This window comes from Simochromis diagramma, unplaced genomic scaffold (assembly GCF_900408965.1).
Source record: "Simochromis diagramma unplaced genomic scaffold, fSimDia1.1 OVJJ01000131.1, whole genome shotgun sequence".
In the NCBI taxonomy this organism is placed as follows: domain Eukaryota; kingdom Metazoa; phylum Chordata; class Actinopteri; order Cichliformes; family Cichlidae; genus Simochromis; species Simochromis diagramma.
In genome coordinates this window covers 3,680,994-3,699,716 of record NW_024387200.1, presented here as the reverse complement: position 1 = coordinate 3,699,716, position 18,723 = coordinate 3,680,994, and the positions used below count along the sequence as shown (strand labels likewise).

The 18,723-nt window shown below is 37.6% G+C and overlaps 1 protein-coding gene across 1 annotated transcript; it reads left to right on the top strand.

Moving 5' to 3' along the window:
* The first annotated feature begins 5,824 nt into the window (after window positions 1-5,824).
* On the top strand, window positions 5,825-16,035 carry ptgs1 (prostaglandin-endoperoxide synthase 1). The gene is made up of 11 exons (XM_040050990.1): window positions 5,825-5,942; window positions 6,023-6,112; window positions 8,583-8,699; window positions 9,297-9,437; window positions 9,701-9,844; window positions 9,916-10,097; window positions 10,201-10,284; window positions 12,065-12,311; window positions 13,369-13,655; window positions 14,102-14,249; window positions 15,247-16,035. The coding sequence occupies exons 1-11, from the start codon at window positions 5,936-5,938 to the stop codon at window positions 15,594-15,596; spliced, it is 1,797 nt and encodes a 598-aa protein (XP_039906924.1). The 5' UTR covers window positions 5,825-5,935; the 3' UTR covers window positions 15,597-16,035.
* The last annotated feature ends 2,688 nt before the right edge of the window (window positions 16,036-18,723 follow it).

Here is an 18,723-nt window from a genome sequence, read left to right as displayed (position 1 = left end):
TTACCCAATCAGGTAACCAGCTCCAGAAGGAAAATTACTTCCTTCCGACCACTTGTACTCACCTGCAGTGACCCGCAGCAATCAGAGGTGTACGAGACTCCTAATCATGAAAACCCCTTTAGGTCAGCATATGCACACCCCACCACAGCCCACCCAGCCTCCTTCAACACCACCACCCCCGAAAGGGGAGCTTTGAGTTCAAGTGTTTAAACTGTCGCATCAAATAGACTCAGCGTGGAGATTACTTGTGCAGGATGCATTGTGTGTTTAGTTTGATGCCGACTGCAATATCCTGAAGCTCTATTGATCCCAGCAGCCCCGGGTGCAGGGCAGCACTTTTGAGCCATGTCAAGTGGGGGTGACTGGCAGCGGGCACGCTCATGCTCTGATGAACAGAGTGAGGTGTGCAAGGTGGGCCAGGAAACAGAGGGGTGTTTTAGCAGAGAGCATTGGAAAGGATCTATGACCCGAAGCACAAGCAGGACTGCCAAAGAGTTTGTTTTCATATGAGTGCGAATAAAGAGCAGAAGAGCATGGTAAAGCAGAGGGTGCCAGGGATGAGATAGTTTAGACAAAAAGATGGTTGGCACATTATAGATTTACCAGTTCTGAGACAGTTTCTGGTAGAGTGGCAAATTTGCACGCAAGCTTTTATTTTCTCGACCATGTGTGCCTCTAAGTGTAAACACTTAAAATGTGGTCTAACTACAGAGTGGCTGCATTACAGAGGGGGCACACTGTGTTTTTCTATGGTGAACTGTGCCAGCTCGTCGACAGCTGATGAATGACTCCAAATCTGGCCCCTCCCACAGATCCCAGATCATTTGTAACAAGTAGTGTAAAGGCCTGGGCACTATGACCACCTAAACAGTACTCACGAGAAACTATGCTGACCCAGTTAGAGATGATCTCTACAGTATAGCGCTATTTTTAAAAGGAGACAGGCTCTTTCTATTTATCTCGAGTACCATTAGGTAGTAATAATGTTGATATGTTTTGTATGCATATAAAATCCTTATATAGGAAAGAAATATAGCATTTCTATTTCAATCAATTTGCAGCTTTACATGAAAATATATCAAAGCAGCTGCTTTGAACCACTTGATAGCAGTAGAGCAAAACACAAAACTTCCATCATCATTTGGTTATTACATATTATTAATATATATTATACAAGACAGTGAGCAAAATTATTATCCCTTTGTAGACCTAATATTTGCACCTCTTTGTGCTCCGAGTGAAGCCACCATTATCGAGTTTTTGTCCAAATTCAAACTTTTCAACATGTCCCTTTTCAAATGAAACATTTTTACTTTGGTGATCACCTGACTTTTCATCTTGTCGGGGGATAGCTTGAATATAGCGTGCACAAATAATGACATTTCCATCAGTTTCACTTGTAAATTGTTTTCTCATGCCAACTGCATCCAATTGTCTGCAGGACAGTGGTATGACTACAATACACGCTTTACAAGTAATACCTGGTAGCCATGCATGTATTAGTCTAATCCAGCAACCTAGGCAGAGCTAATCTGGAGGAACACTGAGATGTTCCCAGATCTCTGCTGAGTGTCTACTCCGGGTCTACCCTGGGGCCTCCTCCCTGTAGGACATGCCCAAACCACCAAAGCTGGCTACTTTCAGTGTGGAGGAGTTGTGGCTGTACTGTAAATCCCTAATAAATGAATGAGTTCCTCACCCTGTCTCTAAGGGAGAGCCCAGTCACCCTCTGAAGAATGCTCATTTCGAACACTTCCATCCATGATCTTATTTGTTCGTGGCTATAAATGAGACATAGCTCGACCAGAAAATTGACAGTTTGGCTTATATGCTCAGGTCTTTCATTACCAAAAGGAAAGCTCAAATTATGAGAGCTCATAAGAACAGCAGCTGAATGTAATGTAAAAAAGTAAGTTGTTTTTTTTTTTTTTGCCTTATATGAAGAACTGTTTGAAGCCAAGTGTTGTTTAAATGCCCAAACCTTTGGAATAACAGACTGACATTAGCTGTTTGTTTGTTTTTTTCATTTCAATCTGCTCTTTGTACCTGATCATTTAAACTTTTTGACCATATAAAGAAATTACATGTTGGCACTTAAACCAGCTAGATCCTCACAGGATGCTGGCAAACAATATTTTTTTAATTTTTGAAATGTATTCTTTTAACACAATTTGGCTAGTGACTAGCTAATGTCAGCCCATTTGGTCCAATGAGTAATGTACTGTACTGTTTGTACTGTACACAAAATGTTACTAGTACAGCTGGACGACTTAAGTAATGTAGTAACTTAATATGGACCACCACCTGACTCCAGAGGAGGTCTGCCCTCCTTTGCAATCAGCTGCTTCTTCTAATAAGTTGATACTTTCAGGATCCATGCTGTGTGGCTCTGTCAGAAATCCCATTTGAGATAACACATGATGCCATTGCCCATACACCTATTGCCTCTCCATCAGTTGGTTTGGCTCATTCCACAACTGGACAGGAAGTCTGCTAATCTGTAACCCGAACCAGGGGAAGGAAGAAGTCAGGAACCAGCCTTCACTGCTTTCACCAATCGTATTCATCACCAGAGCTGGGCCGAGGCTCATTTAGAGCGGGAGCAAGGCTTAACTAAACATCTTCTCCATAAAATAAATGCTTCCAGGTTACTCCCAGTCCAGGTTCCACTGAGAGGAGCATCTGATCTCAATTACCAGGAATGCTGTAGGAAGCAGCGAGCCTCGGTTGCAGCCTGCGCCAACATCTCCATGGCAACCTGCGCAGATAGGTCCTTTTCAGGCACTTGTAAGGCGGGAAAAGATGATTTGATAATTAGTTCCTGATGCGTCTCATTCTTCTTCATATCGATCATGTCTAGGAAACAGAATGGAACCCAAATACAGTTTGAAGCCTCGGACGTTGGTTGGTTGGTTTGTACACTTAATGCTCGCTGAAGAGTGATCCTCAGTTTTCACTTACAAAGCATCAAGATGCTAAACTCTGAAAAACTGTGAAAAACCCTGCTCAGACAACTGTAAACAATAGGTGCGCTGATTTCCTCTAAACAATAAGTTGTTTTAAATTGTGCATTTTTTTCAGAAAGCACCACATATAGGCAGCAGAATGAGCTGTATTAAATTATTTCATATAAAATTTGTGTTTTCATTTTGGTTACAGAACAGTGCTGTTTTTGATGAACTCGGGAAGAATATAAAGCAACCGAATGCAGAGAAGACAACAAACTATATATGGAAATCTAGCATGTGTGCCATTTTTGAGGTAATCAAAACAACAGTGGAAAATAGATTCTACATGAAGTGGACTTTTTACAGCACTCATAACATTTTAAATTGAAATGGGAGATTTTAGCTAGAGCAAAGAAGGCAGAAGTTTAAATTCCTGGGGAATAATAGTTTAAACACCTTATTTTGGGCATAGTCAGCAAAAGTTTCGATTTGTGACTCTATACATTTTTATTCTCCAGTGCCCATTAATTAATTTACTAATAATAATATAATAACTGTCCAAATTGGTATACAGTCGCTACAAGTAACTAAGTTCGTGAAGGAAAACCAGCTTTGAAGACTTTAAAATGTCATCTTTTATTGTTGTTTTGAATTATTTTGTTGCAACTTTTAGAAGTCTGATTCTCTGGTCATTTTAAAGTAGACCTTCAGGAATCTTTTTGGAAACACAAATATATCACTAGAAAACAGTAATATTCTTCTAACTTAACAAGTTAAATCAATAAGTTAGATTAATGCAATCACAATATAACAAATTAAAAAGCGACATTAATTTCGCTGAGGATTTTGGAGAAAATGGATAAAGCATCTGTATGATTTTAGCAGGCATTTACAGCTACAGAGCACATGTTAGATATAAGGCTAACAAATAGCTTATATCGTTATCATTTTACAACAGATTTGATTAACTTCCTTCCGAGACACCACAATTAGAGAAGTATGCAAAGTTTAAAAGACTTAGCTGAATTCTTCAGTCTAGATCAAACTTATCTGAATAAGGACACTACAAACAGGTTAGCTCTAAAATTGCTACAGTATGCAGGGAATTATACAAAAGTGCTTTCAAAAGGCTAAAATCTCACAAAGATTTGGCTCAAATGGCATCTCAACTGGAAGGTATCAGAGATCGGAAAATGGAAACTCAGCTGCATTTGTTTCTTTCCTTCCTTTTCCCCAGTGATTCAAACCTGGCTACACCAGTGACAGTGTTCCTATCTTTATGGTAAGACTGGTGACCTCAGCCTTACAAAAAAATAAACACAGCTCTTGCTTTCTAAGATCTCAGCCTTTTGTTTCATGCACATGAAAAAATTTGGCAGAACCCAAAAGGTTTTGACCTTCATCCAAATAAAAATTACCAGGACTGTGATTTTTGACACATTTGTTTTATAAGTGTGATTTAATTTACTCTGACTTTAAAAATAAGTTTTTTATTATAAAATGACAAAAAATATAATATTAACGTTTATGGAATTCAGTAAAGTCAGTGAAGTCTTTCCTTTAATTATATGCAGACTACTTGTACTCATGTGCCTACTTATGGCAGTTATATTTTGTATTGTCAATACATATGTTTATCCAATAGTAGATCCTTATAATCATTTCTTACTTCTCGGACAACTAAAGTATTCACAATAATTAAAAAGAAACACAAACTTTATCTAAACACAAGGGCCAATAATAAGTTTAGGAGAAGCCCATATTCTGGTATTTTATTTTTATGTGTGATGATTAGGCAGTCTTAAAGTCTTTACTGGTAATACAAGTGAAAACAACTGAAGAATCAACTTTTTGCCTGAGTAAACTACTTTATTTATGTTTGGGGCTGTACTGTACGTATGTATTAATGTATTTGGTTTTTGGTTAAAAACCTGCCTGAATGGATGTTGATGTTTACCATAATATATATAAAATAAAATAAATACAGTGTGTCATTGCCTTTAAGCTCCTTAAGAGCAAACAATACCAAATAATGCACCAAATAAACCAAATAATACAAATTTATCCAGCAAAGATATGGTTCTAACTTTGTTATGAAAATGTTTGTCTTATCTTTCTAAAAGATTGTTGTGTGGGTGCAGTTTCAGAAGACGTGTACCACTGTTTCATTATGAGTTTTATGAAGCACACGCACCACTCCACAAACTACACCCCTGTGACTCTACTGTTTCCTAGTCATACTTCAGTGAGTGAAACATCCTGGGTTAGGATTAGGGTTGCTTCAGCTAACAAAGTAACTATGCACCCAAATTCAAGTTTTTAGAAAAAACAAAACAAAACAAACTATTTTGTTGTCAAATTCTAGCAGGTTATTTATGTTTTGATAGGTGCAATTAGACTACAGAACATACAACAGGAAGTGCAAATAATTGTGTATGCTAATTAAAAAAAACAAAGGTGGCTTGACTACAGTTTTGCATCATAATTGTCACTGAAATGAAACGTAATGGGGAGCTAATGTCCCCTGTTAGTTCACACAATGCGATGCTAAATAAAATTTACCAGCAGGTGGGGATATAACACCTTGAAACTTTCTCAAAGCGGTTTGGTTTCACGGCATTGATCTGAACGGCATATATATATACATATGTGTGTGTATATACACACATATGTATATATATATATATAAAGGGTCTATTTCAGTGTTTTGAAGTTAGAATTTCTGCCAGTCTGTGTAAGACTGTCCAATCAGAAAGCTTTGAAGCCAGTGGTACACTGTGGGTTTTCTATGAAATTCTAAATAGAGGAAGTGGAGGATGCTTTGTTACCGCCCATTTCCCGATAGATAATTATAAAGCCAGTGAAACTGCATCAGCATGGTCTCAATGGCACGTTATGAAGACAGCAGCCTATCTCTGTTTCTCAAACATATTAGAAAGAGCAGAATAACACTGTAATAGAACATTTAGACTCTTATTTAGCTCAGCATGAAAGGTAAGTTCTAAAATTATCTAAACTTGATGCTCGTTTTTAAAACATCAACTCAGTGTCATTATTATTATTATCTTCTGTAGCATTTAGCATCTTCATCTGGGTGTTCATCACCCTGCTGCTGCTGTTGCTGCTGCTGGAGAGTTCATCATGTGCTGGTGACTCAAGTGTTGGTAAGCAGTTTCTTTAATTACAACATGGGACATGATGATTGATTATCCTGATGACCTTTTGATTTTCAGTAAACAATCATTTCTCCCATATCGTTTCTTGTTGTGTTAGTCTGTTCATTTTCTACATGAAGGTTAATCAAGCATATTAGCAACCACCAAACCAACTCTAATATTTGCTGATTAAACATTTAGCACATAAAGAGTCAAAGCTGGGGCCTGAGGGGCCCAAAATTAGCTTTTCCATTCATTCCTCTGCAGGGCTCTGGAAAGTTCACATTGGAAAGTGCACTGATACTCCTGGTATTCCTGCCAGAAAGTAACACCTCACAAAACTTCAGCTGTTCACAAACATCTCAAGCTGCCCGTATTGTGTTCTCTCTGTCAGTGGTTTGCTTATTAAACAATATTTATGAAAGTATCTCAGCATTTCTGAGTAACATCCATTCTTCTATCATGACTTTTAATTGATGTGCTGCAGAGCACAGTTGCATGGTAACAGTCGTTACCCACACATGATGGTTAGCAAATTATCTGTTTCCTTTTTCATTCATCATTCATTCAACAGCAGAAGACGATGGGTGCAGAGAGAGCTTCAGATCAGGAGGAACTATTGAGAGCTTGACAATGCTTTAAGTTCCACTGTTTAGTATGTTTCATATATGGTTGAGAAGGGTTTTGTATGCACATGTGAAATTTGGCAGGGTACTCTGCACAAAGAAAGAAAGAAAAAATGGTTTAGAAAGCCAAGATAGGGGAAGGTATTTGGGAAGGAAGTCAACAAAGGCATACAGATTTAAACTTCTTGCAACATAGTTACTATAGTCAACAACAGTAAACAGGGAATCTCCAAATGTTCTTATCTTGAATGTGCTTCCATGCATAAGAAAAAACAAATTCTTTAATAACCCATCATGAATTAGGTCAACTATGGATCAGAGAGATGAAAAGAAGGCTTTTTCCCAAGCTCACAAATGTTGACCCCTGTTGGTTTCAGACAAGGTCATTTTCTTTACAGACGTACACAGGGCAAATTACTGACTATTCTGACATGAATTGATTGATCGTGGGGAGACCTTGCTTTTTTCCTCCAGTACACTGGGGAAAAGGGTGACATTTAGAGCGATGGCACTAACAAAACGCATTTCGCTATCATTGTGTGCACATTTAATGTTGTTGCCACTGTGTAGATTTTGACAACTCATAGCATTAGAATTTACATGGTACAACCTCCTTGTGACCTAAGGGGAAGTTCTTTGTGCTGCCAAACTCATGCGGGAGTAATGCGTTATACTTCCTGTGCAGTATTTTTGTAAATTGTTAAAGTATTTTAATAACTTTATTGTTAAAAATAGTGTAGAGCCACCTCACACTTTTTTGACAAAGTCACACTGATACGCCTAAGTCTATCTGTTGTTCATTCAAGGGTAGACATGCTTAACTATCCACTCATTTCCAACTAATGAGGAAAAAAATGCTTCAGTGTCACATTATCTCATTGAACTTCTGCAAGCAGGAAGGGGGGGAGGAAGCGATATTACAGCAAGTGTTAAAGTCACAGTGAGGTTGCTGGGTTTAATCGTAGACATTATATGCTTAGAAACCATTAAGTCAAACTTTAGTTTCACAGTTCATACATGAACTGTTTTCTATGTTGAAAGCTAAATGCAAACTCTGTCCTTTATTAATCCGTTGTAGTTTCACAAAGTACACAGAGTCTAGGACACCCCAATTCACTGATGTTTTGTTTTTGGTTCTTTTGCTGTATGCCTCTGGTTACATTTTTGGGGAAGTGAGTTCAGCAAATGTTTAGCTTAAGGACTGTGAAAAGCTTAGTGAGACATGGATACATTAACAAGCACAAATGCAGCTGTATTTGAATTCATCCTGCACTTTCACACTGTCTGTGCCTAATTAAAATGGGCTTTTAAAATCATATTCAGTGGGTTTTCTGAAGCTATTTGAATGTAGGTGCAGATAAAGCTCAAGTCTAGTTCCGTTTCTCAGAATTAATTAACCGTAATTTAAAGACTTTTGTTTAGTGTAATAAAAAAACATCCAAATATTGTAACTCCATGTCTTCTACAGACATACCTACAGTACATGTACAAAACTGCTCACTACTAAGATCAGAGACGCACCAACCCTGATATTAATTGCTGGTTTATTTGTAAGTTTCAGTGGTATTTTTACTCTACAGTGAAGTAATTACAGTAATTAGTAGCATCTTACTGTTACTTACCCTCTTAATGCACTTAATTTTCCCCATCTGTATAGAGTCATGCAAAAACTTTATTTTTCACAACACTGTATATGCATTTAATTGTTTGAATGTCAACCGTTGCTTCATATGGATATCCTCATGTTAATAAGCCAAGTATCCCTCACACTCTCACCCCACGAATCATTTAGCTTAGCTTTTTTTTTTATTTATTTCAAGTTATTCATTGATTTTTTTTTTTCTTGTTTGCAGTGAATCCCTGTTGCTACTACCCTTGTCAACATGCAGGAGTGTGTGTGCGATTTGGTACAGACAGTTTCAAATGTGACTGCACTCGCACTGGCTTTTATGGAGACAACTGCACTATTCGTGAGTACAACATTTTTTTTGCAAACTGAGCAAGTTGATCTGGAGTGCACAGCTAACCCTTTATCTTAGTTTTGTTTAGATAATCCGATCTGTGCACAGCTATGATAGATAAGTCAAAAGGAAACACTCATGAGTAACTAGATAAAAGAGCTGATGTTTTGCATTTAGAAACCATCTTCTCAATATTTGTTTTTGGTTGAGATGAGTAGGTTTAGGTTTTGTGTGAAGGGAGGAAGTCAGAGTCACTGAAAGAAACAAAATGCAAAACCTGTTTGTTAAGCAATTCTTACTGATATTTATCAAAGTTTTTAGTTGGCATGCATGTGTCACATTCGGAAACATCAATTTTCAAAATGTCAACCCCAGTGGTTAGATTTTATGAAAGTTGTTTTAGAGATAAATTTTTGGCTAAACCTGCTACATGTGATGAATAAAGAAAACAAATGTTACAAAAGTTATACATATACATTTATTTGTTTCCCATTAATACAGGCATTAGTGATATATTTATAAATGGCTTACAATTGGCATTTAAAGGATGAAAAACAGTTTTGTTTTTGTTTTTTTTAATTTTTACTTTTATTTTTTTATGTGTAGCGGAGTTTTGGACCAGAATTCGACTCATGCTGAAGCCCAGTCCTTCCGTGACTCACTTCATCCTTACTCACTTCCCGTGGTTTTGGAGCCTGATAAACAACTCTTTCCTACGAGACACCTTCATGAGATTAGTGTTGACAGGTAGGTGAAATAAACGTTCTTAAATGTCAGTCAGCAGGCTATAAAATGTTTAGATAATTCCTTTACCAATGAGAAGGTCCCAGAAAATCTCATGACACATAAAACTCATTCAAAATTCACGTTATAGGGATTTGACAATTTCCTATTTCCAGATAAACAGCTGCAAATAACAAAGCCCGCAAGATATAAGAAGAGTTCATAAAGCTAAATTTATGTATCTAATAAAGACATTTTACCTATGACTTTGACATTTATTCCTAAAGTCAGGAGTGACCTTATTCCAAGCCCTCCCACCTACAATACCAAATATGGATACATTAACTGGGAGTCCTACTCTAATATCTCCTACTACACTCGGATCCTTCCTCCTATACCTGAAGACTGTCCTTTACCCATGGGTGCTAAAGGTGAGACCTACACAGCTAAAGAGACATAACTGTGTTTCTGTGGAAAGCTTCAAGAGTTTCTTTCTCTGCAGGTAAACCTGTTCTTCCTGATGCCAAAGTCTTAGTTGAGAGGTTTTTCAAGAGACAGAAGTTTAGGCCAAATCCTCAGGGAACCAATTTGATGTTTGCTTTTATGGCTCAACACTTCACGCACCAGTTCTTCAAGACAGACCATAAAGTTCAGGGGGGCTTCACCAAGGGTTTGGGGCATGGTGTGAGTTTCTGACATTCTACATAACAAAGATGTGTGTTGTACATCATTTCATTACACCAAATGTAAGCCTTTTTTCCTCTTTCTTTTTCTTTTACCCACACAGGTAGACGCAAGCAACATCTATGGAGAAGATCTTGTGAGACAACATCAACTTCGGCTTCATAAAGATGGAAAGCTGAAGTATCAGGTGTGTCTGACATAGCTGCATATAAACACTAAAGGGAGAACCTTATAAAAAGTTAGAGAGAAAAAAGAAAGTGCTTGAGCTTTCTTGCATTCATAATTAGTATGACTAGCTAAACGCATACACCTATCTACAAACCTGTAAACACTGTCATATACATTCATAGTTATATACTCACAGTTAAATACTTAATTTCATTTAGAAAAAAGATTAAAAAAATCTTGAATGAAAACAAAAACCTATTTAGCTTAGTTTTTTAATTAACTTCCAATAATACTTGAACAGGAATACCATTGTTTCCATATTGTGGAACATCTCTGTGTTCATAGTTTCATCAATTTTCATGAAATCTCCAAAACCACTGGTTGAGCCCCAGACCATGAAAGAGCATCCACCATGCTTTACAGAGGGGTGTAGATACTTGTTGTATCTCTCATCTGACCTCCTCCATACATATTGGCGAAGGTTTGAACCAAAAACTTCTAATTAGCAGTAACTGCTCCATACGACCTGTCGCCACAGATATTCCGTCCAGTTCTTTGGCAGTTTGGCATAGATCAGCCTTTCCTGCCTTTAAGAATGGCTTCTTGACAGCCACACACTGAGACTAGTTCTGATGAGGCTTCAGCCTGTATTAGGTCTTTGTTGGATTTCTCTCCTTTCTTTTTTCCCCTAGTTTTTAAAGGACATGACTTTTGTTTTTTGAGCCTGACACTTCTTCTGTTTTCCACTTGCCCAGTTTCCTCAGATTTTTAAGGATAATGACCTTCAGAAAGCATGAGGAATATAATGCTCACTTGGTGTTCTCACCAGAAAACGAAGCTTTGTCCACACATACACGTGTATTTTTTTTAAAGAAAATTTCTTCACCCACATGAAAAAGCAGAAAAATTATAAGTGCTATCAAGACCATGCCACAGCAACAGATGGCAATATAACCGAAATGTTGGCCTAACCTAAATTAGCTGAGCTGTCTAACATGTCAAGCTTCATCTTTTTATGTCTTTAGGTCTTTCAGACATTTTTTAGATTTCTGAGTCTTGTCCTTTTTAAGGTGAAAATCTGTCAGCCTTATATGTTAGAAAATTAGACAGTGGGTTTTGAGTCTTACACTTTTGAATTTAGGTGGTTAGAGTGAGCATAACATCACAGATGAGATTTACACTGTAACCGTGAGAACAATGACCACCGACAGTCTTGGAAGTTAATCTGATCTAATGTACCAGACAAGCAAAAAATTTCTTCCAAATGCTGAACTTATTAACTCCAGTCAGTCATATTTATTTTTCAAGTAAAAAGTTTAAAAAAAATAATACCTGTAAGTTTCAGCAATATCTTGTAAGGGTTGGTACCTAATACGGGTAACATACTACATTCAAATTTACCTCCTCATCTTTAAGAAAACTCTCCAGAGCTCTGTGTTGTATATGTTCACTGAGTCAGATATAGATTGCTTGCACTTCCTTTAGCATGTTAACTTGTGAGAAGATCGTGTTGGATTTTCTAGATGCCTGTGGTAAGTGGTTAAAACAAAACTTCAATCGGTGACTATTTTTTCACTGCCACCTTATCAGCATGTCTTCAGAACAGTTTAAGAAGCCTCTTTATTTTACCCATCTTAATCTAACAGCTTGATGTTGTTGCTTTACAAATATAGTCCATCAGATTTTTGTTTTTGTTTTTTAATTTTATTTTACATGAATTCCACTAGTATATGTTAATTTCTATAATATAGTCGGTAAACATAGTAAAGAAATCACTGGAATTAACTCTTCTTCCACAGCTGGTAAATGGTGAGGTGTACCCTCCTACAGTGTCTGAGGTCCCAGTGCACATGGTGTATCCTGAAAACATCCCAGCAGACAAGCGTCTGGCCATCGGTCAGGAGGTATTTGGCATCCTGCCGGGTCTAACCATGTATGCCACCATATGGCTGCGGGAACATAACAGAGTCTGTGACATCCTAAAGGCAGAACATCCCACCTGGGATGATGAGCAGCTTTTCCAGACAGCCAGACTCATCATTATTGGTGAGTAAAAGTAAATATTTAATCAGAGAATGATTGAAACACACAAAGTAAGTGAAACACAGTAAATTCAAAACACTAGTCTTTTCACTTTTTGTACATCTTTATCAGCTACTTGTCTGTGAGTTGATATCTTTTGTTTTTTTGTTTCTTTTTTGGCTACAGCGGTAATTGGCTACAGTTTGTGACTAGTGGTGAACTGCTGCTGGTAAAACAGACTGATACGAAGTTTTCTGCAGACATTCATAGCTAAATGTCCTAAATGGCTCTGCTTGAATATGATTGAATCAGTTGAATAGTATGCAATTCTGTACAGCCTGGATGAAGCACTTGAATGAAAGGTTATATTTTAGCTTGTCATTTTAGGGACTATGCAAAGTAATTATCACTTGTCTACATTAAGTCAAAATGTTAAGTCAAACCTAATTTATACCTTAATTTATGTATATATATATTATTGTGTCATCAATTTTATCACCTGAGCAGGATTATGATTTTACTTGAGTGAAAGGGCCACACACCAAAACAGTTACTCAGCACAAAACATATTTCAGGCTCTTGGCCAGTACATTTTTCATATGATACACATGTATTAAGATAAAAGGCCACATATGAGCTTGGGTGTTTTCTGATTCAATTCTGAGGCATAAATCAGAAAAATGTCCATATACTCTCAGTATACAACAAAAGGCAGGTCTAAGAGTTATTTTAATGTTTATTAAAGTCATTTGCTGTGTCCTGTTTATGGCAGTGCTTCAGCCTTAGAGCCGTGAGATTTGAAGTTTGAGGTTATAAATGTAAAGGTTTGTGCTCTGCTTTGAGAAGGTGATGCCACGATCACTACATGTGCACGGTTGCTGTTCTTTTTCTGGCTTTGTTTGATGTGTCTGCCGATCGCTGTTTTGTTGTTCAAACCACAGAAGACGCCATTTATTCACCAACAAACCACTTGTGAATTTGACACTGTTCACTGTTTCAGTGTTTTGTTAATTACTAAACATGAAGATAAATAATATTATTTTTCCACAAATCTAAGCTAATTTTTGTATTTCTCCCTCAGGTGAGATCATCAACATTATAATAGAAGAGTATGTGCAGCACCTGAGTGGCTACATGCTGGACTTGAAGTTTGACCCAGAGCTGCTCTTCAATACACGTTTCCAGTACAGCAATCGAATCGCCCTGGAGTTCTGCCACCTGTACCACTGGCACCCTCTGATGCCCGACAGCATTGTCATAGAGGGAGAAGAAATACCATACTCTCAGTTTTTATACAACACCTCCCTCCTGATGCATTACGGGGTGGAAAGGCTGGTGGATGCATTCTCTCGACAGATTGCAGGACAGGTAACAGAATTATAGAAGTCAGAAAACGGGAAACAGGTCATGTATATTTTTATCATTGCATAACGGCAATGCTGTCAATCAGTTAACAGAAAGCAGCACCATCAGCCTCGTACACTTTATCGTTTTATAAATAAAGATAAATCACAATAATCATCGGTTCTCACTGTGTTATGAAACTACAGCTACTTATGGCAGATGATGCAGTGCACTACATTTTCACAAACACTGAACGTCTACATTTCATAACTCACAATTACTTCCTAAATTGAGATTGGTGATAATGCTATCAAGTTGTGTCTTTTAGCAGCATTAGATTAATGCAAAGTGGTATAGTACTTCTGTGTGTTGCAAGGGTGAGAACGTGTTGCAAGCTGTCATGGAACAGCAGAGTTTGTCACTCACTGCTCATGAAATAACATTTTTGTGGCTTATATTCACACTTTTAGATAGGAGGAGGTCACAACTCTCATCAAGTGGTGCTTAAGGTTGCAGAAATGGTCATCAGAGAATCCAGAGCTACACGTGTGCAGCCTTTCAATGAATATAGGAAGAGGTTTAACCTGAAGCCTTACATGTCCTTTGGTGAATTAACTGGTAAGTTAAAGAAATATGAACACATGCATGCCCCCTTTGTTACTCATTACACATATGTGACACAAAATGCAATATATGCATGCATTTTCCTCAACCACACAGCAGCATAACACATGTGTGTAAACAGCACTGGGCTTAGTGTTTTTGACTGTGCTTTTCAAGGCACTGTCTGCATTTTCACACAGCATTACTAGATATATTTATTTTTCCTGTGTTGAACATATGATCAGTAAATTCACACGTCCCATATAGAATGATAATTTGATTCTATTGTGATACTTAGTAGTTGGGGTGGCTGTACCTCAGGAGGTAGAGCAGCTCATCTAATAATTAGAAGGTTGGTTGTTTGATCCCTGGCTGCTCCAGTCTCCAGTTTGCATGCCAAAGTGTCCTTGGGAAAGAAACCTGCATTCACTGAAGTGTAAATGTGGGTGTTAGATAGAAAACACTTTAGAAGAAAGTGCTTATAAAAGGATATAGTGCTCAAATAGAGTAGAAAAGTGTTATATAAGCAAATACTCACTTTTGTAACTTCTTTAATACAAACTTTTGCAGTAGTCCCAGCTGAGTGAGAGGCAGGATACACTTTTTGACAAGAAAAATATCAATTATAAACCAAAGCAGCAGAAATATTCAGCTGATAGTGCTGGATGAAAAAATTATTTAAACTAACTTAAATGTGTGCCTGAAATTTTACAGTACAACCATTTAGTGTATGTTGAGTAATTTGAGTTGCCTCATGTAGCTGCTGGAGAATCAGTGGATTTTGAGGGTTTCGTGCATGTATGAATGTTTATATACAATTAAATGAACGCACCAGTAGTTAATGAAATCAGTGTTTGACTAGTTTCGAACTGTTGGCATTAAGACTATGGTAAGTGTACATAAAATTGGTTCAGCAACAGAAAATCACTCTTTTTATTTTACATTTATAGCAACACAAGAATTAAATGAAACCTCTGCAGTAATTTCCTGCCATTTTTCTGTTTCCAAACAGACAACACTGAAATAGCCCGAGGTTTAGAAGAGCTCTACGGTGACATAGACGCCCTGGAGTTTTACCCAGGCATAATGCTAGAGAAAATCCGTCCTAATGCGATTTTTGGAGAGAGCATGGTGGAGATGGGTGCTCCCTTTTCACTGAAAGGCCTGCTTGGAAACCCAATCTGCTCGCCTGAATACTGGAAGCCCAGCACCTTTGGAGGAGAAACCGGCTTTAATATCGTCAAGACGGCCACTCTGAAAAAACTGGTGTGTCTCAACAGCAAATGGTGTCCATATGTGGACTTCCATGTGCCGCGCAATGAGGACGAGGCAAAACCGAGGAAACCGTCCACTGAACTTTGAATTCCGACCTGAATTATTATCCTACTCAGGCAGAATTTTTTGGCTTTTACTGAGAAAGGATGATTTTAATACTCAGTAGGTGTGAATGATGTGCCAAAAATTTAGAGAGGTCTACCTCATCGAAATAAAGATGACAAACCATCGAATCGGATCTGGTAAACCATATATTACTGGATACTCAGCACCACAGTTCCTCTAAACCTTGATTTCTTTTTTTTTACATGCTTTAATTTGCAGGCTTTTGAATAATATATTTTAATATTTTTTACATTTTAAAAAGAAGGAAAACTTGTGTATTTTTAAAGTGCAAAAAATAAATGTGAGAGACACCAAAGATTGATGTGTTATTTTTGATCAAAATGAGCTTTTAATCTCTGAGAAACACTGCCATTCAATAATAACAGGAGATTTTACGAATAAATCAAAGTGTTTTGGCAAACTACGTGTGTTTCTTTCTTGAGTAGATTAAAAATCACAGGCCGCGTGTTGGTGGAGTGGTGAGTGAAGGAAGCTTCTGGATAAAATCGCAATGTGGACGTTCTGTGGGGAGTTTGCATGTTCCTGTTCGCCTGCTTTCTTCGGGTACTTTAGCCTCTTTGCAGAGTCCAAAGTCACGCATGTTAGGTTAACCATTGAGTCTAAATTAGCTATGGATAGTTTATGAAGTGCTGTATGAAGATACGGTTAGAATGTGATTTATAGTCTAAATTTCTTTGAGTGGTCAGTATGACAAGAAAAAAGTCACAGCAAGCAAAATTTAAACTCCTATTAAAACGAGCCAAGATCACTCAGCCTCTGGTTTTCAGGAAGTGTGTGCCACAGGTGGAGGGTTGCTTTCTTTTTAATCCTGGCAACACTGACTAACACTGACCTGTCTGTCATTACCTACGGGGTCTGGTGCTACTATACCTATTGTAGGATTCACCTCTATGAAGTAAGAAAGCTTGACTTAATTAAACCCTGAGTAAAAGTTGATTTAAATCTTTTCAAAGGCCAAGATTAATGGGTTACATTTTATAAATGTATTTCCTGATAATGCAAAGTAATTTCTATTACTTCTGTTTTCGATTCTCTGTGGCAATAAATAGTATAGACTGACAGACAGCATCAACCATAATATAAGTTTTATCACCATGACATTTTATTCCTCTTTCTCAAGATTTAAAGACATCCTCAGTACATTTAGGCACATAAAATCTGCTCTGAAGCAGTTTGTGCATATTGATACTTGGGGTGTAACTTCTGTGGTTCTCTTTGCAAGTCCTTAGATGTTTTTCTTTAAAAAAAATGAACACATAGATTGTTTCAAGTTCCAGTTTGTTCAGATAAACACATGATTTTGCAGGCGCTCACAAACAAAAGTAGTTTTACCGAATCAAACTGCATTTCTGGCAGTAAAAATGAAAGCCTGTAAATGAATCATTTAAATAAAAATGCTTTCGAATAGCTACAGTACTGTGCAAAGGTCACAGGCCACCTCTCAGTTGTTGATATTTTGCCTCCAAGAAGCCAGACTTTCTTGTATCATTTTGAAACAGAAAACCTTGAGGTTAGGTGGGGTTTTTTTTTGTTTTTTTGCTGAAAGCTTAACACTGACCTATGAACCATTCAAGCATAAAAAAGGAACCGAACCCAAACGATGAAACAGTCTTGTGTCATATACATACTTATACATAGCAGACAACTCAGCAAAGAAACAATTTTAAATGGTATCTTCAGGCACTTCATTATTAGCAGCCCAATACCGTTTCATTGCATAAAATCTTTGGATTTTTCCCAAAGGACTATTGCCTGAAAACTTGTGAAGTCTCTCAAATGAAGGACAAAGGAAAAAAACAGCAGGCCTAAAAACATATATAGCAGATTAACAGTTTAAAATAGTCTTTAAAAATGAAAAAAACAACTAAATCTAGCAAAGACCTGACACCCGAGAGATGCACCTGGCCCTGCAGTCTATCCATCAGACTGAAAATCACCAACAGTAGGTCAACTGCAATCACGTGAGTCATTAAGGGTCACAGCAGCAGCCAACGTGTCATGAAAAGAGGCAAAGACATTCACTTTGCCACTTTAACCAGAGGGAAACAGATTAACAGATGATCAACAGTCTTGTTCCCTGTGTGGCTGATTTCTCAGCGAAACCCAGGTGGATAGATAACTTGGAGAATGAGAAACAAGGGAAAGAAGTTAAACACAGATGAAGACAATTGGGACAATCACAAAGGAGGAAGTAAAACTAACACAGAGCATCAAAGTGAAGTATTAAAACATGAAGCTTAACACAGACTCACTGAGATAGAACAGGAGGACAGTAAAACTGATACAGAAAGACAGAAGGAAGAACTGATAGGAGCTGCATATTCCACAGAAACGAAATCATGATTCAAAATAAGTAATCCTTCAAAAAACTAAAATCAACCAAAAATCTCAATCCTAGCAATAATTTAAAATTAAAATGATTCCAACAGCAGTAAAATCAAACAGAAGTCAAAACATAACGATAATAAACACATCTAAAGCTTCGATGAACATACCACAAAACCCCTCATGACATTGCAGTAACACATTACAAGTTGCTACTGTCTAAATGAGCTTTTACATTGCAGTCTTGCATGCTATCGCCACAGGTCTAAGGTGTCCTGTTTGCACACGATGGCTGACAGGATGCAGAGGGTAGCGTCTCGTCTTGTGAGAAACGTACTTCCACTCTGCTGTGGTTTTTACCCCATAAAAGGTGGCCAGAGTTACTTCTGTTTCATGTGTGAATTTAGTGGTTAGATTTAAAAGTTCTTTGCTCTGAGAAAAGAACTGCTGTATCATAACAGTACCCAAGCTGTACATCTCTCTATGTGTTAGCCTTGCGACAGGCTGGCGACCTGTCCAGGGTGTACCCTGCCTCTCGCTTTCTGGTAGCTGGGACAGGCTCCAGCCCCACCCTGTGACCCTGACAAGGATAAGCAGAAGAGGCTGGATGGATGGATATTTTCCGTATATTATTATTGCTAGCACATGCCCATACTACATTAGTGTTGGGCCTTTTTGCACTGATGAATAGGAGCGGTAGATTTTAATAATATGCTTTTAAAAATTTGCCCGTTGATGACATAAATTAGATGTGGATATAAAG